A 25,405-nucleotide genomic window follows, 5' to 3' on the forward strand; every position below is an offset into this window, starting at 1 on the left:
TAAATAGCTAAGTAAATTAGGAATTAATAACACAATTTTAACAATTATTAATTAACAATAATTTTAACACAATTTAAGGATTTGTTCTCCTGGGCATATCAAAATCCTTTTCTCAGTTGATTGCCTTCATATGACACAATGTAGTTTGTTTATTAAGATAAACCAAAGGTCAATTAGGGTGCCTGGACTCCTATAATCCTAACATTCAGGCCAGTTTCAGTCTCCGGAGGACTATTCTCTAATAATGTCCTCATGGTTCCTATTTGAACCTACCCAGATTCTCTCTCTTTTTCTGTCTCTCTCAGCATATAAATGGGGATTATAGGTTCATAGTACTAGAGGGACCTTCAGAGGAAATCTAGTTCAACACCCCACCCTTACTTAAAAAATAAGACAATGAAGGGCAGGTAGGTGGCAGAATGGATATAGCACTATCCCTAGAATTAGGAGGACCTGAGTTCAAATGTGACCTCAAACACTTACTAGCTATGTGACCCTGGGCACTTTACCCCAATTGCCTCCAAGAAAGAAAGAAGGAAAGAAAGAAAATTGAGGCCAAGCAAGATTAAGTAATTTCCCCAAATTCAGTCAGACAATAAGTATCAGAGTCAGGATCGAACTCAAGTGTTATGATTCCTGGGTCAGTATTCTTTCTAATGTAACAAACTCCCTCATAAACATCTCCTTCAAGTAATACTCTCCTAATACACATTTGAATATAATATACATTTGTTGCAGTTTAAACCCAGGGATGCCAAAAATTGTTGAGGTGGGGGCTTTGCCCACCCAGAAACTGTTGTGGTTTCATGACATGTTATGGTGGAACCATCTCAAAGAAGTCAAAGTCAGACCACCTCTGATTCAAGTACAGGCATTTATTGAGATAGCCTCTCATAAAGTGGGCTAGTTCCAAGAAGAACCAGCAACTTTAGAGAAAGCAAGGTGGATTTTTATGGGGTGAAGATGCAATTACATAACAAAAATTTACATAGAGTAGAGGAATAGCATTAATATTAAAAAGGCAGTAGGAGTTTGTTAAGGGATTAGGTAAAGGAGGAGGGGTCCCATCTATGGTTTGATGGTTAAACATCCTGGTCATTCTGCCCTCCAGCTGGCTAGCTATTGTGGTCCTGTCTTGTGCTAGATGGATGACGTGATTGTGACTAAATACAAGAACACACCTGTTTCTGGGGGAATGGGTCTGGGACAGTGACCAGGTAGAGGCAGTAGCTGGGTTCCCATCATATGAACACACCTGCTGTTTCTGTGGGAACTAAGAGTTCAGGGACACACCTGCTGTCCTAGTGAGCAGTGAGGCATATACAAAGAAGTTAGGACATTGGGGGGGCTAGGTAGGTGCAGTGGGCCTGCTGTTCAGTAGGGCCAGGCCTATAATGAAGTTAGAATATTAGGGCTGGGGGCAGCTTTATTACGATTCCATCACATTTATGATAAGATGTTAGCAAAAGAATGGGACCTCTTCCTTTCCCTTCCCCTTAAGGAGTCAATTTCCATTCTCCACAAGGAAATTCACAAAAGCAGTAGATGGTGTCCCAGAAACATGGACAGAGTCAGCTTTTGGGTGTTGTCTGCATCTGTTTCCATTCCACTCCTTTGTGAAATGGGCTCCATGTGACTCAAAGTAATGAAAATAGTAATTGATAACTAACATCTTATAATGCTTACTATGAACCAGGATGGTCAAAAAGTCATAGCTTTCACACTCTTGACTTAATTGGCTTAACAAGAATATAGCAATTATTCTATAGCCTGGCTAGTAAACTCTGGACTGCTGTCCAAACTCCTGGATCCCTCACACTAAATTCTTAATTCAAATAATGCAAGGTGTCCCCAGACCACTAAGAAAGATGATCCATGAAAGCTCCAAAAGAACCTGACAGGAAAGCTGAGTCACCCTATCAAAACAAGACTGACAGTAATGGTCCCTTCTCCTGACCTCAGGGAGTCTGAATATCAATTATCTTCCAATCCCCTAGAAGTTTCCCCTCCCCCACCCAACCCCACCACCACCCCAGCCCAATCCCTCACCCCAACGAATTAGCACCAGCCTCCAGATCCAACCTCTTTTATCCCTTCCTTCAATGCCTAGTCCTGCTAGACCCTGATAAGGAAGGACCTTACAAAATGCCCTAAGACTTTATCAGTTGGGGAGAAAGTGCCCCACTTTCTCCAGGGTCTCAGGGGGTGGTCCAATTCCATCAAGAGTCCCAGTGAATCTATTTGCATAATTCTGCCCATTACCTTTCATTGTGTGAGTATTTCCTCAATAAAGCTAACTTGCTTAGCTGTCTTCTTGCAAGTTCCACATTTCCCTGCAATGGATTACCAGTATTCTCTATCTCCCAACATCTGGGTTGACAGACATTCTTTCTATAACACAGGTGCCCAAAGTTCTCTTTGTCCACCCCTCAGATGGATGGTCCAGTGTTTCTTTGGTACTCTGAGTCAGCATAGCACTCAACCTCTTAGAAGCCTCTTTACAAAAGGCAGAAATTATCACCCAGAGTTCAGATGCTGAGTCCTGAGTCGTGAGTCCTCTGCCTATTGTACTCTGACAGTTCTTTGAATTAGTGGAAATTAGTTCCAATCAATGCCAAAATCCTGGAAATATTGACTGGGTTAGGACCACGCTGTCTACTTTATCTACTTAATCTCAGAGCATTCTCCTGAGAAGGGGTTCATGACACAAAAACAGTAAAGGAGACCTGCTCCAGGAGGAGTGACCCATAGGATGGATTGTCTTGGGGGAATCACAAATATGTGACAACATGTCCAGACATGGGTAGTCTTCACTTAGCCCACAGAAGTCCAGCTCTTGAAGAGGCTGTGCTACAGTGCCACAAGCCCAGGCATTGGATTTAGAGTTTGTTGTTCAGTTATTTCAGTTATATCTGATTCTTCATGCCCCATTTGGGATTTTCTTGGTAAAAATACTGGAGTTGTTTGCATTTCCTTCTTTTTTTATTTTAATTTTTTTTTAATTTTTTGGAGTTAATCAGAGTTAAATGACTTGTCCAGGGTCACACAGCTAGTAAGTGCCTAAAGCCAAATTTTACTCAGGTCCTCTTGACTCCAGAGCTGGTGCTGTATCCTCTGTACCACCTGACAGAAAAGCTGAATCACTCCATCAAAATAAGAGTGACAGTAATGACCCTAGCATTCTAATCTTGGCATTCAGACCATTTTCAGTCTCTGGAGGACTACTGTCTAATAATCCCCTCATGGTTCCTGTTTGAACCTACCCAGATTCTCTCTCTTTTTCTGTCTCTCTCAGCATATAAATTGGGCTTATAGGTTCATAGTGCTTCTCCTATGAAGCCCTTCTCCAGCTCACTTTATAGATGAGCAAACTGAGGCAAAAAGGGTTAAGTGACTTGCCCAGGCTCACACAGCTAGTAAGTGTGGGAGGCCAGATTTGAACTCAGGAAGAGGAGTCTTCCTTATTCTAAACCCAGTGTTCTATACACTGTGGCACCTAGTTGTCCATAAAGATGACTTATTTTTCCATCCAAGTTCACAGATTCCCAGAAATCTACCCATGGAACCCTTTCTTTGTACCCACATTTGGAGTTTTCCTGGCAAAGATACTGGAGAGGTTTGCCATTTCCTTCTCCAGCTCATTTTACAGATTAGAAAACTGAGGCAAACAGGGTGAAGTGACTTTCCCAGGATACCAGAGCTAATAAATGTCTGAGACTGGATTTGAACTCAAGAAGATGAGCCTGCTTTCTCCACTATACCACCTAGCTGTCCTGGAGTTAGAGGACTGAAGTTCAAATCCTATGTACCTGGATGACTCTGGAGAAATAGCTTTACCTCTCAAAGTCTTATTTTCCTCATCTATAAAATTAAGAGGACAGATAGTTAGGCTAGATGGCCTGTCCAGCTCTAAACATATGACTTTTCATCACTCTAATATAAATTTCTATTAGAATTCACTGTCAAGGACACTCAACATCTTCAATTCTCACAGTCACTGCTACACAAGCTCCTATGAGGCCAAGGGCAAAGAACCTAGGAAAGGTTGGGGTAAAGGACAGAGACTAACACTGGGGTCCAAAGAAACCCCCATCCCTAATCCTATTCCCATATGCTGACACTGATCTGAAGTACTTCAACTTCAGAAAAATTAATGACAGACTTTCTTCTTGGGTGTACTCAGCATTCAGGCACTTATCTTGCCCACACTTGAAACAAAATATTGCCTAAACCAGGGATGAGGAACCTGAAGCGTTGAGGCCACGTGACCTCTAGGTCCTCAAGTGCAACCCTTTGACTGAATCCAAACTTCACAGAACAGATTCCCCTAATAAAAGGATTTGTTCTGTAAAATTCTGTAAAATTGGATTCAGTCAAAAGGCCACACCCAAGGACCTAGGCAGCCACATGTGGCCTTGAGGCAGCAGGTTCCCCACCCCTGGGCCCTACACTCTCCTGCTGTGCTCTTTTGAAGAGCTTCTTTTTGAAGCTCCAGAAGTATAAAGCCTTAACTCAAACTCCTTTTCTTCCTGGGACTGGGGTTCTTAATCTGGAGTCCACAGATCCCCAAAGCGTCTATGGATAGATTTCAAAGTAGCCATGAACTTGAATGGGGGGGAGGGGAAAGTGTTATGTCTTCATCCCAATACAGTTGGTTTCCTTTGTAATTCTATGTGCTTTTGTGAGCTACTGAAACCTAATTTGATTGAGTTGGTCCCAGACCCCAGGATGCATGTATTTTTGTTATGCAGTCATTTCAGTCATATCCGACTCTTTGTGACCCCATTTGGGGTTTTCTTGGCAGAGATACTTAGTCGTTTGCCATTTCCTTCTCCGGCTCATTTTATAGATGAGGAAACTGAGGCAAATAGGACCTAAGTTAATTGTTCAGGGTCAGATAGCTAGTAAGTGTCTGAGGCTGATTCTGAACTCAGGAAAATGAGTCTTCCTGACTCCGGACCTGGCATTTTACTCACTGTGCCACCTAACTTGCCCAAATACAGACTTAACTGGCCCGGAGACTTGGCTTCTCCCCCAAACCAGTCCCTTTTATGCTATAGTGCAGTTGGAATTAAGTTTCTTGGATCCCAGACTTTCATTCCTCCTTCTTTAATAGGCAATTAAAGACTGCCCTCATTTCAGCGGTCTAGACTACCTCACTGCCCTACCTCATTAGTCTGATAGATCAGCCTTCTATTAGCACCATGACAGTTCTTTGTCTAAAAATCTTGTGTAACATTGAGCCTTGAGTAGCTTTAGACCTGAGGTCAGAGTGAACATCCTGCTGCAGTCTGAACCACCAGCCTACACATAGAGCCAGGAACAATGGGGTTGTACCCCCATAATGCTCCCTTTTGGCATTTGTTCTCCCATAACTAGCTTCCCTGCATGGCAGTGCTGCTCTTTGGAAAGAACTCCCATCTCTTTCGCCCTGCAACTATATATTACATATTTAAAAACATTCTTCTGAGAAGGGGTCCACTGTGTTCCCTAGGCTGCCCAAGGGGTTCATGACACAAAAGCAGTGAAGGAGACCTACTCCAGGAGGAGTGATTCAGCATGAAAGTCCCATCCCCCATCCCCACGTGGGCATACTTGGGCCAATCCTATGTATTACATACATGATTGCTCACTATAATAGTCTCTCCAACCGTGGAAGGAAAGCAAAAGAGCTTCTCTCCCTGCTCTTGAGAGGCAGTTAAGAACTTTATATAACTATTAGTGCCACAGAATCATCTATTCAGCACCCCAGACCATTCAAGTATCATGATGCCAGTGTATTGGATGTTCCACGTGTATAGACTGTTTAAGATAGACTTCTCTAGGAATCAGCATTTACATAGCGTTTGAAGCATTTTGCAAAGTATCTCATTGGATCTGCATAACAACCGTTCCATAGAGATGCTGTTGTTCACTCCATTTTTATGTATGAGGAAAGTGAGGTTGAGGGTCATGTAATCAGTAAATGTCTGAATCAGGATTTGAATTCATGTCTTCTTGACTAAATCCAGGACTGTGGTTGCTGTACCACCTAGTATGTCTTTGTCTCCTACCACTCCTGTATCGCATCTGTGGCACATTCTAGCCAAAGTGTCAAGACATACTGATACAACCCCCTGAAAATAAGCATTAATTGTCCAAAGTAGGTGTTCTCTGGCTGTACTGCTTGAATGACCATAGCCTATCCCATGTGCCAAGCCCATGCCAGCTATGGCTGAAAAGGGTGGTATCTCATTCTTCAATAGTCGGCTTGCATATTCTGAAGTCCAGTCTGCTTTCTTTACAATGGACTTCATGCATCTGTGATTTCTAGTCAAAAGTAAAGGGTTTTATAAGTAATTGCCAAATACCGCCCCTCCTCTTCCAAGTATCTCTAGGATGATTTGGAAAGGCTCCAGGGTTTCAAGTAGAACACAAAAATTATCAGCTTCTTTCTTCTTTCCAAAAACATTTTCTAGGGCGTTGCATTCCTAAAAGAGTCTCTAGCACTGTGACAGGTTCTTTCAATAGTACCTTCAGCACAATCCATAAGCACTTTTAAAATCAATAGTCCCTGGTGAGACTCTATACCCATCATAGCACTTTAGACTCCTAATAATTAGGAAGCCATGGGAATCATCATGTTTTATAGTTCTCTCTGCTCAAGCTGGTCTGTTTTAAAAGGGAAGAGACAGAATCCTAGATTAAGAGCTGGAAGGGAGCTTGGAGTCCACCTAGTCCAATATTCTCATTTTATAGATGGCAAAATTAAGGCTTAGAGAAGCTAGGTGAATTGCTCACAGTTACACAGCTAGTAAGTACCAGAGGCAGGATTTGAATTCAGCTCTTTCTGACTTCAAGTTTAGCACTCAATCCACTATACCATGCTGACTCCCCCAAAAGGCAGAAGCAATATCTGATCCGTGGCCCCAGAGGAGACTGTGACTGTCTCTGACTTGGATGCTACTATGTACTAGTGCTCCTACGTGATCTACTCCCCAGAACAACAAAAACAAAAGAAGAAAAACACATTTTTTTAAATGTAGCCTAGACCTCAGTCCCTATCCTCTAAAAAATAGTGTATTCTGGACCCAAAAAAATCCTAAAGCCAATCCTAGATTGGCCCCTTCTTACAATGGAGGGAACCTCATTGATGGGGGGCTACAGCCATTGGCACAGAGCCTAGGCACCCTTCAGACTCCCTTAAGGATACTGAGAACCTTGAAGAAGGGGTGAAAGGTCACATACCTGGCTTTCAGGCAGTGGGGCAAGGGTAATCAATGCTACACAATATAATTTTCCTTTGTAATACTATTTCATGCATTTTAAAAACAGTGAATCAGTCAGTCATCTAGCATTTGTTAAATGCCTACTTTGGGATACAAAGAAAAACAGTCCCCACTTTCAAGGAGCTGGCAGTCTAATGAAGTAGACAATATGCAATCAGCTATATACAAACAAGCTTTAGGCAGGATAAATGGGAGATAATCAACAGAGGGAAGGCACTAGAATTAAGAGGGGTTGAGTCCGGCTTTCTGTAGAAGGTAGGCTTTTCGATGGGACTTGAAGGAAGCCGGGGAAGCCACAGTCAGAGGAGTGCATAAGTTTCACCAGACTGCCCAAGAATACCCCACAAAAGATCAAGAATATCTTCTCTAAACCATAAAAATTATTCCATAAATAGCAAATGTAGCAGCCTGAGACTACAGAGATTCCTCTTGAATTCTGGTATTTCCAATCCTACCCACCTAAATCTCTGCCCAAAATCCAACCAAAACATCCCCATCTGTATTTCTAATAACTGGGATATTCTATATCAAGAGACTGTAGTTTGACTGCTCCCCAAGATCTGTAACTCTGTATCACCGCACACTCCTGATGGTTTGGGTTTTTTGTAATGTAGTCTTGCCCCAATGCCTACAAAAGCTGAGTTCTTGGATGGGTTGAGAAATGACAAATGAGAGAAACTGTTATGGAAGTGAGACCAGTCAATCAACCAGTAAATTATTATTTAGTAAGCACCTACTATGCCCCATGTACTGTGCTAAGTGCTGGAGATTCAAAGAAAGGCAAGAGATAGTTCCTGCTCTCAAGGTGCTCATGGTCCAGAGTAAATGAGTGTGGAAACCTTCACTATATGTACAAAAATATTTATAGCAGCTCTTTTTGTGGTGGCAAAGAATTGGAAATCAAGGGGATGCCCATCAATGGGGAAATGACTTAACAAGTTGAGGCATGTGATTGTGATATTAGGAAAACAATGAAATGCCCAAACTGCCTTTCATCAAGCCGATCAACTACATTCATACTGCCAGGACTTTTTTTGGTGATATAAACTTTGGCCTTCCTTATGAGGACAGTGAATAATCTTAGGTGATCATAAAGGAGAGGAAGAAGAAGGAACCTCTCTGAAGATAGGTTTTAAGTATTGCTATACTAGCAATATTAGCAGCTAGGTGGTACAGTGTATAGAGTACTGGACTTGGAATCAGGAAGAATTGAGTTCAAATCTGGTCTCAGATACTTACTAGCTCTTTGACCTTAAGTTAGTTACTCAAGCACTGTCTGCCTCAGTTTCCTCATATGTAAAATGAAATAATAACTGCTCCCATCTCACAGGATTGTTGGGAGGATCAAATCAATTAACATGTATATTGCTTTGCAGAACTTAAATTGTATATAAATGCTAATGGCAGCAGAGGGTAGTCAATAGATGGATAAACTTAGAGGCAAGAAGAGCCAAGTCTGAATCTCTCCTCAAACAATTTACTAGCTGTGTCACTGGGCAAATTACTTAACCTCAACTTCAATTCTTTTAAGTATAAAATGGAGGTTAATAACAGAACTTTCCTCACAGGATTTTTGTGTGTCAAATGAGATAAGATGTTTAAAGAACTTTATAAACTTCAAAGTGCCACAAAATTAATTTTTAAATTTATTATTTTTTTACATTCTTTTTAAACTTTGAGTTCAAACTTCTCTTCCTCCCTCGTCTTCCCTCACTCACTGAGAAGGCAGGCAGTATGATATATCATACATATGAAATCATGCAAAATATATTTTCATATTAGTCATATTTTTTAAAAACAATAAAAAGGAAGAAAGTGAGAAAATTATACTTCAATTTGCACTCAGTTCAATTTGAACTGATTTTAGCAGTTCTCTCTCTGGAGCTGGAGAGCATTTTTTCATCATGAGTCTTTGGAATTGTCTTGAATCATTGTACTGATCATAATAGCCAAGTTTTTCACAGCTGATCATCACTACAATATTGATTTTACTGTGCATAATGATCTCCCAGTTCTTCTCACCTCACTTTGTACATGTCTGTATAAGTCTTGACATAGTTTTCTGAAACCATAACCCTCATCATTTCTTATAGCACGATAGTATTCTATCACAATCACATGCCACAACTTGTTAAGTCATTTCCCCATTGATGGGCATCCCTTTGATTTCCAATTCTTTGCCACCATAAAAAGAGCTACTATAAATATTTTTGTACATATAGATCGTTTTCCCTTTTCTTTGATTACTTTGTGATACAAACCTAGTATTTCTGGGTCAAAAGGTATGCACGTTTTATAGTCTACATCCAAAAATGTTCTCCAGAATGAGTTGGACCATTTTGCTATTCCACCTGCAGTTCAGTAGTATACCTATTTTTTCCTTATTCTCTGCAACATTTGTCATTTCTGATAGGTGTGAGATGGTACCTCAGAGTTGTTTTAATTTGCATTTCTTTAATCAGTAGTGAAGGGCAGGTAAGTGACTTAGTGGATCTTGTGCAGGGCCTGAAGTCAGGAAGGCTTGAGTTCAAATCCAGCCTCAGACACTTACTAGCTATGTGACCCTGGGCAAGTGACTTCATTCTATTTGCCTCAGTTTCCTCATCTGTAAAATGATCTGGTGAAGGATATGGCAAACCATTCTAATATCTGTGCCAAGAAAACCCCAAATGAGGTCACAAAGAGTTGGACACAACTAAACACAGTAAAATCAATAGTAATTTAGAGTATGTTCCAATGACTATAGGTAGTTTTGATTTCCTCTTCTGAAAACTGCCTGTTTATATCCTTCGACTATTTATAAATTGGTGAATGGTTCTTATTTTTAGAAATTTAACTCAGTTCTATACTCAGGATATATTTGATAAATGAGGGCTTTATCGGAGAAACTTGCTATAAAATTTTTATATATTACTTCATTATCTATGATACCTTTTGGCAAGATAAAATTTCCCTGAATATCACTTTTATTAAGATCTGGTTTTGCTTTTGCTTTCTCTGACATCGTAATTACTACCCCTGAATTTTTTCTTTAGTTCAACTTAAGGATATCAGATTCTGCTTTATTTTAACTCTGTGTGTGTCTTTTCATTTCAAATGTGTCTCCTGTAAACAATATATTGTAGGATTCTGGTTTCTAATCCATTCTACTATTCACTTCTCTCTTATGGGTTATGATTACTATGTTTTCCCCTCCATCCCATTTTTAAAACTTTCTTCTTTCTCTCTCTTTATCCTGTTCCTCCTCAAAAGCCTGTTTTGCTTCTAACCACTGCCTCCCTTAATCTGTCCTCCTTTTATCATCCCCTCCCTTTTCCTTATCCCCTTCCTCTCATATTTCCCTATTGGGTAAATTATATTTCTATGCACAAGTGAGGATGTACATATATTCTTCCTTCTTTGAACCAGTTTTGATGAGAGTGAGATTCAAATATTGCCCACCTACCCCCATTTTCCCCTCCTCTATAAAAGCTGTTCCTTCTATGGCTCTTTCATTTTTCCTTTATTTATTTTCCCCTTCTATCTCTGCTTTACATCTTCTCCTCTTTCTCATCCTTTCATTTTTTGGGGGAGATAATTCCAACATAACCAACTCACACCCATGCCCTTTGTCAATGTAAATTCCTTTTAACTGCCCTAAGTAATGAAAAAGTTCTTAGGAATAGGAAATGGAAACAGTTTAACCTTAATCAATCCTGTATAATTTCTTTTTCCTATTTACCTTTTTATGCTTCTCTTGAGTCTTATATTTAAATATCTACTTTTGTATTCAGCTCTGGTCTGAATTTCATTAGGAATGCTTGAAATTCCCCTCTTTCATTAAATATCTATTTTTTCTCCTGAAGGATTATGCTCAGTTTTCCCAACTCCTTTGCCTTCCAAAATATCATCTTCCAAGCCCTCCACTTCTTTAATGTGTGGAAGGGACCATGTGAGTTCCAAGTGCCTCTTGTCTAAAAGGAAATCAGGAACTGCCTCGGGGCCTCTTGGTTCAGTGCCTGTGGGAGATGAGGAGGTGCTGAGGGCCACAGTCCAGTTGCCAGCTCACAAAGATGACTCTCATGAGACTGCTCGCTTGATGAGCAGCAGCTGACATGGCTGGTTCAAGCCCCCTCCATTGGTTCACCTTTCCCAGGCACAAAGAATTCATGCCTGAATCATGCTCTATATAAAGAGCCAGCTTTCTTCCTCCCGGTGGTCACTTGGGCGCCCTGCCATCTTAGAATAAATTATAAGTCATTTCTCTACTTCGTCTCTGGTCTCTTCAATGCCTCCTGAGAATACAACCTAGGGCTGGCCCTTAGGTTGGGAAAGGTAGCAGCTGCTTACAAATGTGGAAGCTACTAAATCTTGTGGGATCCTGACTGTGACTCCACAGTATTTGAATTGGTTTTTTGGGGTGGTTTTTTTTTTTGATTGCTTAAAGTATTTTCTCTTTGACCTAGGAGCTTTGGAGTTTGGCTATAAGATTCCCAGAAGTTTTTGTTTTGGAATCTCTTTTAGGAAGTGACCAATGGATTCTTTCAATTTCTATTTTACCCTCTGGACCTAAGATATCAGGGCAGTTTTCCTTGATAATTTCTTGACATTTTATGTCTAGGTTCTTTTTTTGATCATGGCTTTCAGGTAGCCCAATAATTTTTAAATTCTCTCTCCTCAATCTATTTTCCAGGTTAGTTGTTTTTCCAATGAGATATTTCACATTTTATTCTATTTTTTTTATTCCTTTGGCTTTGGTTTATTGTTTCTTGATGTCTCATAGACTCATTAACTTCCACTTATCCAATTCTAATTTTTAAGAAATTACTTTCCTCAGTGAATTTTTGTACCTTTTTTTCCTTTTGACCTATTCTGCTTTTTAGGAAGTTATTTTCTTCAATTTTTTGTGCCTCTTTTACCAAAATGCTCATTCTCTTTTAACAACTTTATTTCATTACTCTCATTTCTTTTCCCAATTTTTGTTCTACCACTATTATTTCTTTCTTTAATTCTCCCAGGCATTTTTCCTGGGCATGGATGTAATCAGCATTTTTCTTTGAGGCTTTCTTTGTAGATGTTTTCACATTGTTGTGCTCCTCTGAGTTTATATGTTAGTCTTCCTTGCCACCATAGTAGTTTTTCATAATCATATTATTTTATAATTGTTTTCTCATTTTTCTAGCCTATTTCTTGACTTTGAACTTTATGCTAAAGTTGTACTCTGTTCACCTGGGGCTGGGGAGGTATTGTCCCAAGCTTCAGGCTTTTTCATGCTTCGGTATTCAGAGCTAGTTCTGGGGGGAGTTAGGATTTTGGTGCTTCCAAGATGCTGTGATGCAGGGAGAAATGTGCTCACTACTCTCTTGGTCTATAGTCTGGTCTTTACCTAGAAAAGGCCCCTAGCCTCCACAGTCATAAGCAATAGCACTCCTCTTTCCCTTGGAACTATGACCAGGGCTCCTGCTTCTTTGTAACTGACCATCAGTGCTCCTTTCCACCCTGTAACTGTGACCCAGAACATCTCTGGACTGAGAGCTCCCTTAGTGGTTGCTGCTGCTGTGGCTGCCTCTACATGTGTGGGTTCCAGACAGGCCTCCACCCCAATGTCATAAACTTCTCCCACCAATCTCCTAAATTCTTTTAGAACAGAAACATGTTTCACCAAGACCTTTTGTTTGCTCTTCCACTTCAAATTTTAATTTGTGGATTTATTTTAAAGCCATCTTGGCTTGTGCTACTAAATTATTAGCTATTATTATTATACCTTCTAATCTTTCATTTATTTATTTTTAAAGCAATCGGGGTTAAGTAACTTGCTCAAGGTTACACGGCCAGTTATTATTTCTGGGTATGGTGCTGAGTATCTGAGCCCGGATTTGATCCAGGTCATCCCGACACTGGAGCCGGTGCTCTTACTCGCTGAGCCACCTGGCCACCCCTAAGCAATTGGGGTTAAGTAACTTGCTCAAGGTTACACAGCCAGGTGTTTCTGGGTGGGTGCTAAGTGTCTGAGCCCGGGATTCGATCTCCAGGTCTTCTCAACCCTGGAGCTGGTGCTCTTACTCGCTGTGCTACCTGGCCGCCCCTACCTTCTAATCTTTTACATGCATTATAGTGAAAGCATTCTGGGCTCTACATGTTGTTAGTTAAATGAAGAGGGAACAAATTCCCAAAAGGAGAGTTAGAAACAAATGCAGATGTTCCCAGGACTTGAACTCTAAGAGAGGCTAAGAATTTTATCCAAATTATCAATGAGAGACTACCAAAGACTGAATTTAGTGAATGTGAACTCAGTTTCACTTCTAAGTCCCATTTTCTCTCATATTTAACAAGGGAAAGAAGGTAGAGTATGCATATTATAGGTCAGTTTGCTTGTTGACATATGTTCCTGACAAAATTCCTGATGAAAAAAAAATAAAAACAGGATGGATTTTTAATTGCAATCAGAATAATTGTATACTTAATTGTGTTAGATATGGACAGGGACTATAATTATGCTTTCACTAATATAGGGATCTCACAGATGAGGAAACTTCCTCTACCAATACAGGTCAGCATCTTCTCTAGAACTTATGAGCATTGCCTAGAGTGTTAAGTGAATTACCCAGGATCATGCAACCAAAACATGTCACAGGAAGGAATGAAATCCAGATCTTCTTGGATTCAAGACCTACTCTCTACCCACTACACTATGTTGCATATAGTAAGGCATGAAATGATCACTACAAGCCAACAAAAATTCAGGAAGAAGTCATGGCAGATTGATTTCATTTCATTTCTTGACAGGGTTACCAAACTAGAAGATCAAGAGTATTCAATGAACTTAGTCCATGTGGATATCAGCAAAGCATTTGATAAAGTCATGAGATCCTTGTGGACAATAGAGACCCAATAGTTATGAGTTCATAACTGATTGTCCAATAAGCCATAAAGAATTCCACTAGTAGATCAATCAATGTTAATCTGAAAGGAGATTTCTAGTGAAATGCTCCAGTCAGGGATTTATCCTGGGACCAATTCTGTTAAATTTATTATGAATGACTTAAATCAGGAATGGAATTAGCATCATATAAGTTAATGACAAGAGTCTGAGAAGGACGACTAATACATTATAAATGAAAAGATTTCAGCTGTCTCGAAAAAAGAATCAAGTCTAGTAAGATGAAATTTAATAGAGACAAATGGAAAACCCTGCACCTAGGCTCAAAATTCAGCTAAATAAATATAGGATAAAGGAGTATCTTTATAGCAGCTCATATGGAAAACCATGAGAGCTTCAGTAGAAGATGGATTTACTCTATCAATAGTGTGATATAGATACCAAAGTACATAAAATGTTTTAGCCTACATTAATTGAAATATGATAACCAGAGTGAAATATTTCATTTAAAACATTAATAAAATGGAACATGTCCAGAGGAGGGCAAAGGGATGATGAGGGAACTTGAAAATGTCATATAAGGATCCATTCATAGATTTAAAGTCAGGAGGGAGCTTAAAGTTCATCTACTTACATAGATCATATGTTTACAGATCAAGAAATAGAAGGACCTGAAAGGCCATCTAAGGAAACTGAGGCCTGGGGAAATTAAGTGATTTGCCCCAAGTGTACCCAGGTAATAATAGGAAGAATGAGAGCTGATCCCAGATTCAAGAGTGTTGAGATTAGCAACAAAAAGACTTGGGGGCAGAGGAGATGGAGGACATTATCTCTGTCTTCAAATATCAGAGGGACTTTCCTGGAAAATGGGTGAGAAATTATCCAGCTTGCCCCCAAAGAATTGAACTCTGACTAGAAGATGGAAGTTATATAGACAAACAAAATTCAGCTTAATATAATGAAGAATTTTCTAATTGAAACTGTCAAAATTGCAATGGGTTGCCTCAATAGGTCAGATGACCAGTAATCAAGGATTTTGTCTAAGGAATTCATGCTTTAGGTAGTCTGTTATCTCTGAGGTACCTTCTGACATTATGGTTCTCTAAGTTTGCACTTCTGTAGAATGGATTTTCTTAAAACAAGACTCACCTGTAAAAGTATAGGCAAATCAACATAAGTCAAACTGTGGATGAAAAATATCTTGGAAAGCATCTAGACCAATCCATTCATTTTCATATGTGAGAAAACTGAGGTTAAGAAATGTCAAGTGATTTAACTGAAGTTATACAGATGATAAATAAAAGAGCAGAGATTTGAACCTGGGTTCCTCTGACTCAAAATCCAATGATCTCTTCACTGACTTTAGCACAATGGAAAAAGCCCTAGGCTTGGGGTTAGTTTCCATGTCTCTTAAGCAAACAGAATAAAGCCCAATCCACTTCACAGGGCTAATGTCAAGGTTCAGTGATACAAGGAATATGAAAATACTTTGGAAAAGTGAAATTTCTGGGATCATCATTGTTACCCTCCCAGCCAGAGCTGCTAGCTCATTCAATTTCTTCCTCCCTTCTTTATTTTTTTTTTCACCATTCTCTGATTCTTGCTATGTGCTCTTGTCTCCACTTCCCCACCCCCATATATCACTTTCATTGAACGGGGGAGGTGAAGACCATGAAAGTCAGATAGGCAAAGTCAGGATAATGGGGCAACTTAAAGCACAGCAAGAAAACAAATCATAAATGTATGTCTAATAACAAACAGGGGAGCTGGTAGAGACAGAAAAATCTTTCTGGAGCTTTCTCACAGTTCTTAGAAAAGGATAGTCACTTTTTTTGGAGATTTTAAATTTTTTATTATTTATTTATTATTAAGAATTTTTTTATTTTTAGTTCCAAATTCTTGCTATCCTTCTACGCCCTCCTCTGCCCACTGAGTAGACAAGTAATATGATGTCAACTATGCATGAAATATAGTCACTTTCCAGTAACCTGCAGCCAGGGTTTCTTTTTTCTTCTAAAGCAGAGGATAACTGCTGAAGCTAGCCTTCCCAATAGCTGTGACTTTTCTCCAACTACACCTCAGCTCTCTTGGTTCAGTCTCTCCAATTCCATTGAAAAGCTTCCTGTGGCCAATGTAACCCTGGCCAGGCCAGTCCCAAATTGTGCAATGCCTGGCTAAGAAAAATGCCTTATAAGCTAAAATGCAAATGCTTCTTCCTTCACAACGTAAAGAGTCAACCAACTCTTTCTGGAGATGGATTTATGAATACATGTAGAATGATTTCAAGGGTTGTAAGAGTACTGTACCAATACCTCATGCAGCAAGTTAAGGAGGCAATGGGGAAAGAATAATAATGACTTTGGAGCCAACGGATGTGGGTTCAAATCCTCTCTCTTACACATCTCACCTGGGCCAATCATTTTAATCTCTCAGGGCCCTAATCTCCTCAAACAGAAGATGAGGAGGTTGGATCTGTCCTGAGGTCCTTTCCAGTTTTAGGCCTATGTTCTGATAGCATCTTTGGCCTAAAAGGAAACCAGAGGGGAAGAAGAAGGAAAACATAGAGGGATATCAGATTGAACTGTTTTACCTCATCTGCTTCGATCCTTGTAATGGATTATTTTTTTATCTAGGTTTTCTTTGACTTTTTTGTACTTTGGCACTCCTTTCTATTTAATAGTTAACTAACAAAATGTGAGCCAGTTCTCTTATTCCTTTACCCATCTCTTCTTTCCCAAATAAAAGTTCTAATTGTCGAGTATTTACACAGTATCCTGCTGTGTAACCCTTCGCAGTCCCATCTACTCCTAGAATTTCCTTGCTCTCCTGGGTTTGCTAGGAACTTCTTGGCATCTTCTGAGATATTCTTCACTACTGACCAAAGGTATGTTTTTTCTTTAGGGTCTTTGCAATGAGATGGCCAGGTAGGCAGTATCAGCAAATTGGGAGCAGAGGAGCAACCTAACACCATTATCCCCGTTTCTTGTCCTACCATCAAGAAAGACCATTAAGTAGCCTAACTCTTTCTTGCAGGGAGAATGGGGAATAAACAAGACTTAAAAGAAAGGGCATTTGAATCAACCAAAATTTATGATGTGTGGGCTGAAACAGATTTGTTCCTGTTTGTGGGTCTGCTAATAGATTTAGAGAGATCTTAAGAGACCATGCAGTCTAACCCTTCTCCCCCAGTGTTACATCTAAATGAAGCCCAAGATCACACAGCCAATGTGTCAGGAGTAGGATTTGAACCAGGACTTCCTGACTCCACATTCAAGAATCAAACCACTATGCAAGACTGCTTCCTCGAAATTATTTCCTCTTTGCTATAGTATTTTCTAACTGTTTCTTTGTGCAGAAATTTGGTGTGGATATCAGATGGGAAGGCAGTGGTAGGAAATAGGAGACATGGATCACTAACTTCTGAGGCATTCTGTTCATATGTTTATGTAGTAGAGATTTGGGCCATACTTCTGTTTCCTTAAGGCTGAGTCCAATTCAACTCAACAAATATATAGTACCTACTAGATACAGCATACTATATAGCTCTGAGGGCATAAGACAAAAATGTAGTAGTCCCTGACCTCAAGGAATTTCCATTCCACAAGAAAGATACTGCATGTACAAATAAGTATAGAAAAAGGAAAATTGAGGAGGGAAAAGTATACCAACAGTAGAGGGAGAAGGAAACATCTAAGCCAAGCTTTGCAAGGAAGATAAGGATTCAGAAGAGCAAAGATAAGCACAGGGCTAGGGATAAGGCATCTGTGAATGCCTCGAGGAGGGAGATGGAGTGTTGAATTCAGGAAACAGCTAATAGTCCAGGTTGGTTGGAATGTAAAGTAAGAGAAAGAGTAGAGAGGTTTCCACTTCTGGGAATCAAGATGGTGAAGTAAGAATTAAGTTGCTGTCACCTTCTCTTATTGACCTCTGAAAGTGCAGAAAATATAGCCCCAGGAAAAAAAACCAGAACAGCTGAACCAGCAGAAAGACAGGGTGCAGCAGTCTTGTAGCCCAGGAAACTTGGGAGAATTAATAGGGAAAACTCCTCTTGCTCTGAGGGAGAGGGAGCAGTACAGGATGAGAGGTGTCCCAGAAAGCCAGTGGCAAGCTCCACCTCAGCAAACCAGGAGGAGATGCTGAGCTCCAGGTGGTAGAGCAGGAAAGCACCAATACCAGGACCCCTGAGTGCCTCAGCACAGACTGCTCAGAAAACCACCATGTGCACCAGCATTCTCCTGCAGCCAGATCTTCCAGAGCTTCAGCACAACTTCAGGAGGCACAGATCCAGCCTAGCAGACATCCTCCAGCAGTTAAACATTAGAGTACAAGGCCTGAGGGAGCAGGCATCCCCCAGGTGGTCAAACTCTCCACCCCCACCCCAAAAGCTCTAGGGTTGCTGACTCCAGCTTAGTACCAGGCAAGCTGACAGCACCTGAGGCCCCAGCACACAAAGCCAGTGATCAGGTCCCAGGCTCCCAGCACAAGAAGTTGGTCAGTGCCCTCTGTGCTCCAGCAGGAGAGCTCAACTCTAAAAGCCCAGAAATAGGCAAACACTATGAGCAAAAAGCAGAAGCAGACAATGACCATAGATTCTTATTATGGGGCAAGGAAGATCAAGGCACAAATACAGAAGAGGACAACATTGTCAAAATAACCACATCCGAAACCTCAAAAACTAGTCTCAAGCTCAAAAAGCCATCTTGGAAGAGCTCAAGAAGGATTTTAAAAGTCAAATAAGAGAGGTAGAAGAAAAAAATGGGAAAAGAAATGAGAGGTATACAAGAAAGAGTCAATAGCTTAGAAAAGGAAGGATAAAAATTGATTTAGAAAACAAGTCCTTAAAAAGTAAAAAGGGCCAAATGGAAAAGGAGATACAAAATCTAATAGAAGAAAGCAATTTGTTAAAAATTGGGCAAGTGGAAGCTAATGAGATATCAAAAATCAGTCAAATAAAAACAAAACAATGAAAAAAATAGAAGAAAATGTAAAACACCTCACTGCTAAAACAACTGATATGGAAAATAGATCCAGAAGAGACAATTTAAAAATTATGATATACCTGAAAATCGTGATAAAAAAAAAAGCCTGGACAGAATCTTTCAGGAAATCATCAAAGAAAACTGCCCTGATGTCCTAGAACCAGAAGGGAAAATAATCATTGAGAGAATCCACCAATCATCTCCTGAAAGAGATACCAAATTAAAAATGCTAAGGAATATTGTAGCCAAATTCTAAAATTACCAGGTCAAAGAGAAAATACTGCAAGCAGCCAGAAAGAAATAATTTAAATGTCATGGAAGCAAAGTCAGGATTACTCACAACCTTGAAGCTTCTACATTAAAAGATTAGAGGGCATGGAATATGATATTCCATAAAGCAAAGGAGCTTGTATTACAACCAAGGATCAATTATTTAGCAAAATTGAGCATAATCTTTCAGGGGAGGAGATGGATATTCAATGAAATAGGGGCCTTTCAGACTTTTCTGATGAAAAGATCAGAGTTCAACAGAAAATTTGATCTTCAAATACAAGACTCAAGAGAAAAGGAAAAAAAACAACACGTTATTAATAAGGGCAAACTGTTTACATCCCTACAAGGGAAGATGACACTTGTAACTCTAAAACTGTATCTTTATAATGACATTTAAAATGGGTATACATAGACAGTGGGTGTGTGTATAAATTGATTTTGATATGATGATAAAAATTCAAATTATGTGGTGAAAAGGAATTGTACTGGGAGAAGAGGAAAGGAGAAGGCAAATAGGTAAATTACATTATATGAAAAGGCACAAAAACCTATTACAGTAGAGGGAAAAAAGAGAGGGAGATGAGCATATTCGGTTAGGTATAGAAATTTAACTTACTCTATAGGAAGTAGGAGGGGAAAGGGGAAAGAAAAAAAGGGAGTAGATAAAAGGGAGGGAAGAAGTGGTAAGGGTGAAGGGGAAGAAAAGGGAGGGATAGAGGGGAGGGTAGACTGAAGGAGGTAGGAGTCAAAAGCAAAACTCTAGTGAGGAAGAAAAGGGAGAAAGGAGAGGAAAAAGCATAAACTGGGAGGAAAATAGAATGGAGAGAAAGGCAAAGATAATAATCATAACCGTGAATATGAATGGGATGAACCCTCCCATAAAACAGAAGCCGATACCAGGGTGGATTAAGAACCATAATCCTACAATGTGTCATTTACAAGAAACACATTTGAAGCAGAGGGATACACAGAGAGTAAATGTAAAAAGCTGGAAAAGAATAAATTATGCTTCAACTAAAATTTAAAAAGCAGAGGTAGCAATCACTATCTCGGACAAAACAAAAATAGATCCAATTAGAAGAGATAAGGCAGGAAACTACATCCTGCTAAAAGGTACCATAGACAATGAAGTACTATCATTGCTAAGTATATATGCACCAAATGGTATAGGTTCCAAATTCTTAGAGGAGAAGTTAAGGGAGCTATAGGAAGAAAGAGGTAACAAAATTATTAGTGGGGGGCCTCAACCTCCCCCTCTCAGAACTAGATAAATCTATCCACAAAATAAAAAAGAAAGAAGTTAAATTGATGAATAGAATTTTAGAAAAGTTACATATGGTTGACTTCTGGAGAAAATTGAATGGGGATAAAAAGAAATATGCCTCTTTCTCAGTGGTACATGGCACCTACAAAAAAACTGATCGTGTATTAGGGCATAAAAACCTCACAATCCAATGCAGAAAGATAGAAATATTAAATGCATCCTTTCCAGATAATGATGCAATGAAAATTACATGTAATAAAGGACCAAGGAAAGATAGATTAAAAATTAATTGGGAACAAATAATCTAATCCTAAAGAATGAATGGGTCAAGCAACAATCATAGAAACAATCAATAACTTCATTCAAGAGAATAACAATAATGAGACAACATACCAAAACTCAAAGGATGCAGCAAAAGCAATTCTTAAGCTAAGCTTTATATCTCTAAATGCTTACATGAATAAAATAGAGAAAGAAGAGATCAATGAATTGGGCATTCAATTTTAAAAGTTAGAAAAAGAACAAATTAAAGATCCCCAATTGGGGCAGCTAGGTGGTGCAGTGAATAAAGCACTGGCCCTGGAGTCAGGAGGACCTGAGTTCAAATCCAGCCTCAGACACTTAATATAAAAACTAGCCATGTGACCTCGGGCAAGTCACTTAACCCCAATTGCCCTCCAAAAACCAAAAAAAAAAAAAAAAGATCCCCAATTAAATGCCAAATTAGAAATTCTGAAAACCAAAGGAGAGATTAATAAAAAGTTGAAATTGAGAAAGAGTATAAAATAATACTGGGAAAGTAGGTGGGAGTCAGATGGGGGTGAGCCTTAAACGTAAAGGCCCATTAATTTATATTTCATCCTATCATTAATGAGGGCCCTGTGCATCTATTATAAACATCTATCGATGAAAATATGGACTGAATCTGGAATTCTATCTGACGAATTAAGACTTATCTGAGAAAACCCCAACACATTTTCTCTTTATAAGAGGCACAGATGGCTGGAATGGAGGGAAAAAACTCATTTCATGAAAATGATTGAAGTTGACAACAGATGTATAAATTACACTGTGGGGTGTACCAGATAGGTAGCTGCCCTTGAGATTCAGAAGGAACTAGGTTCACATCCTGAATCTGGCACACACTGGCCATATGACTAAAACCAAACCAATAAATAGAAGTGTATACACTGTGTTCTTTTCTGGTATCATAGTCCAACTATTATTTTTGTTAAATGGTAGTTCTCAGAAAGTTGTTCTATGTGGCCTACGCTAACAAATGATCATAATTCACAACAGAAACCATAAATAAGATGCTCATTAACTGGGGATATTTAGACCAGGATCAATGAAATGTAGGAAGGGCACAGACTACAAGAGGGATACATAGAGCCTTTGGGGATTCCTCCAGCAATGCAAGATTCCATCCGCAAACCAAAGCACTGTTAATAGTGTCGCATGATGTTTTCTAGACTCAAACTCTCCCAATCTACCTTAGACAAAATTGGAAGTTAGTGAAATTTATAATGTGTGTCTGGTGACTTCCCCTTGAACTGTCACATAAAAGCTAAAGTCAGTGAACTCCTCACTGTAACTCAAACCACATATCGAATGTTCAAATCACATATACAATGAATTGTTCGATCTTGTCTTTCCTCAAGAATACGCTTCACAAATGTGCCCTTCTCTCCTCTTACACAGACACCAACAAAATTAATCTTTCTCTTCTGTATCATTGCAGTGGATTCCTAATTACTTACATTGCCTCAACCCTGCCCCTACACCCAACCCATCCTCCAAACTGCTGCCAAAATGATTTTCCAGAAGTATAGGTCACTTCATGTCACTCCCCTATTCCATGAACTCCCATGGTTCCAAATAGATTTTAGGGTCAAACATTATTTTCTCTTTTATCTCATCCTTTTTAATTTCTCTTTTGGGTATTATCATATACATAATTATCAGTATAATAGTGCACATAAATAATTTGTAGAAGAGAAACTTGGACCTATGATTACATTGATCTAAGAAACTCCCAGATGAGGAAATTCCCTCTGCCAACACATGTCAGCATAATTCCCTGAAACTTGTACTGAGAGACTTTCTGAGTCACACAGCTAGTATATGAGAGAGATGGGACTTGAAGTCAGGTCTTGCTCCTTCCAAGGTCAGCTCTCCATCCACTGCACTATGCCATTTCATTATATTTTATAAATAAGTAATGTGCACATATTGGAGGCTCATCCTTTAAAAACATTTTTTGCTGATAAAGGTGTGTGACCACAAAACTTTGGGGACCACTGTAATGTTAATGGAATAAGAAGATCTGCCCTCCCTATTAATAGGCCTTGCTTTGATCTCTGGCCCAGCTAACAGTTGGAATACAGCCATAGTCACATGGAGCCCAGTGTGGGAGAAGCTTGCCCAATGGGAGACCAAAGAGCAGAGGGAGGAACTTGCCTAGGGGAACTTATTTGTGGGGAGAACTGAGAGAAAGAATGCTTAAGATGTCAGCTCTCCCTGGATTGATGATGAGTACCTTGCTAAATCTTACCTCCTGGTATCCTAATAGTGATGTTCCAAATAAATATTTTGGTTTTGTCCTTGAGGAAGAGAGTTTATTATATTTTGCAAATCTACCCTTCAAATATGTACGTATATTCATAGCAGCTGCTATGGATATCAACTTAGTGTTACATCCACTGATCTAAACAGCCTATTCAAGAGCTAGGGTCTTAAAATTCAATGACAGGGTATACAATAATGCCCTTGTAGGGGCTCCCCATTTGGGATAAACACAGTCAATTTTCCTGACAGGTTTCATAAGTTAAGGACTTATGTTTTATGAATAACTCAGATTCACTAATGCTGGAACTAGTATTTCTATATTTCTAAGAAATAATTAACCTGATGGTTGTTTCCTTCTGTGGCAGATAAAGTGAGCCTATCCACAAGGAGTGAGCACTTCCCTTGACTCCTCATCTCTGAAGCTCTCCTGGTAATGCAGTTGCTGACAAGATGCCAAGTGCTCCAAGGCCTGTGGGTTCCCTGGCCAACCTATGGTTCCCTTCGCCCTCGTCCCAGGAACCTTCTTGCCCAGTCTTTCTCAAGGACAGAGACACCACAATGGGGAGACTTTGAAATCCCCCAAAAATTTAATTTTGCTGGTGATGTGATGGATCACTGGCCACATATGGAGAAGGTGATGGGGAACTTCTCGGGGGGGGGGGTGTAGAAAAGAAATTTGAGTTAAAGGGAAATCAGACTGAGCTTGGTCCTTAACCATCTACTTGTAGAAGGATATTCTCTGGCTTCTGGCCTAAGAAAACTGTGTCCAATTTGGTGGCAAATGGTAGTCTTATGCCTAAGAAACAGCTATATCCCTGGAAATGCTTAACACTGTGTCCTAACACTAATGTAGGGCACCTAAGCCTATCCACAGATAGGTGGGTTGAACCAAGACAGGTCTGTAAAGATGCACTTGGGACTGAAGTTTTCACATGCCCACTGTGCTCTGGAAGAGTGAGTCTAATTGGCATTCATTGTGTGACTTTTTCCATCTGTTCCATTAAGCATCTACTAGGTACTGATTGTAGTATTGGATGAGACTGAACAACCAAACAACAACAGGTGCTGATTGTGTTGAACAAATAGGACAGGCATGGCAGCACCCACCAGGGACCGCCAGTCTGATGCAAAACATGCAGAGGACAGAAGCAGACAACTCACAGGTGGAAAGCCAATGTTCTAACATCTTTCCTTGTCTACAAAATATTTTATTATTAAAGGTCCTTACTTTTTTTAAAAAAAATTATTTATCTGTTAACTTTTAGTTTGCAACATTCAGTTCCACAAGCTTTTTAGTTCCAAATTTTCTCCCCTTCCTCTCCCCCTCCTCCCCCCCATGGCAACATGCAATCAAATATAGGCTCTATAAATATCTTCACATTAAACATTAGTCAAGCTGTAAAGAAGGATTATAAACAATGGAATGGACGACGAGAAAGAAAGAACAAAAGAAAAGAGAGAGAGCAAGTAGTGTGCTTCCATCTGCATTCAGACTCCATAAGTCTCTCTCTCTGGGTGTGGACAGCCCTTTCCATCATGATTCCTTTGGAGTTGTCTTGTAACCTTGTATTGCTGAGTCATCACAGATACGATGTGTCTGTAATTGTGTGCAATGTTCTCCTGATTCTATTCCTTTCACTCGGCATCAGTTTATATGTCTCTCCAGGTTATTATGAAGTCTGTCTGTTCCTCATTTCTTATAGCACAATAGTATTCAATTACATTCCTATACCACAACTTGGTTAGCCATTCCACAATGGATGGGCATTCCATTGATCTCCAATTCTTTGCCACCACAAAAAGAGCTGCTATAAATATTTTTGTACATACTGGTCTCCTCCCACTTGTATGATCTTTTTGGCATACAGCCCTAGAAGTGGTATTGCTGGGTCAAGAGGTATGCACATTTTTATAGCCCTCTGAGCATAGTTCCAAATTGCTCTCCAGAATGGTTGAATCAGTTCACAACTCCACCAATAATGCATTAGTGTTCCAATTTTCCCAAATCTCCAATATTTATAATTTTCCTGTTTTGTCATGTTAGCCAATATGACAGGTGAGATGTGGTACCTCAGAGTTGTTTTAATTTTCATTTCTCTAATCAGTAGTGATTTAGAGCATTTTTTTGTATGATTATAGATATGTTTAATTTCTTCCTCTGAAAACTGTCTGAGTTTGACCATTTATCAATTGG

The 25,405-nt window shown here is 39.6% G+C and overlaps 1 protein-coding gene across 1 annotated transcript in view; it reads left to right on the top strand.

The window, feature by feature from the left end:
* The first annotated feature begins 16,859 nt into the window (after positions 1-16,859).
* Positions 16,860-25,405, top strand: part of LOC138167345 (acyl-coenzyme A synthetase ACSM1, mitochondrial-like) — a 55,298-nt gene continuing 46,752 nt past the window's right edge. The window contains 2 exon segments of the mRNA XM_069096070.1: positions 16,860-17,011; positions 23,577-23,845. Coding sequence (XP_068952171.1) covers positions 23,645-23,845 — 201 coding nt within the window. The 5' untranslated portion in view covers positions 16,860-17,011; positions 23,577-23,644.

This window comes from Petaurus breviceps, unplaced genomic scaffold, assembly GCF_028583685.1.
Source record: "Petaurus breviceps papuanus isolate PSGF00001 unplaced genomic scaffold, PetGlider_PUasm1.0 229, whole genome shotgun sequence".
NCBI lineage: Eukaryota > Metazoa > Chordata > Mammalia > Diprotodontia > Petauridae > Petaurus > Petaurus breviceps.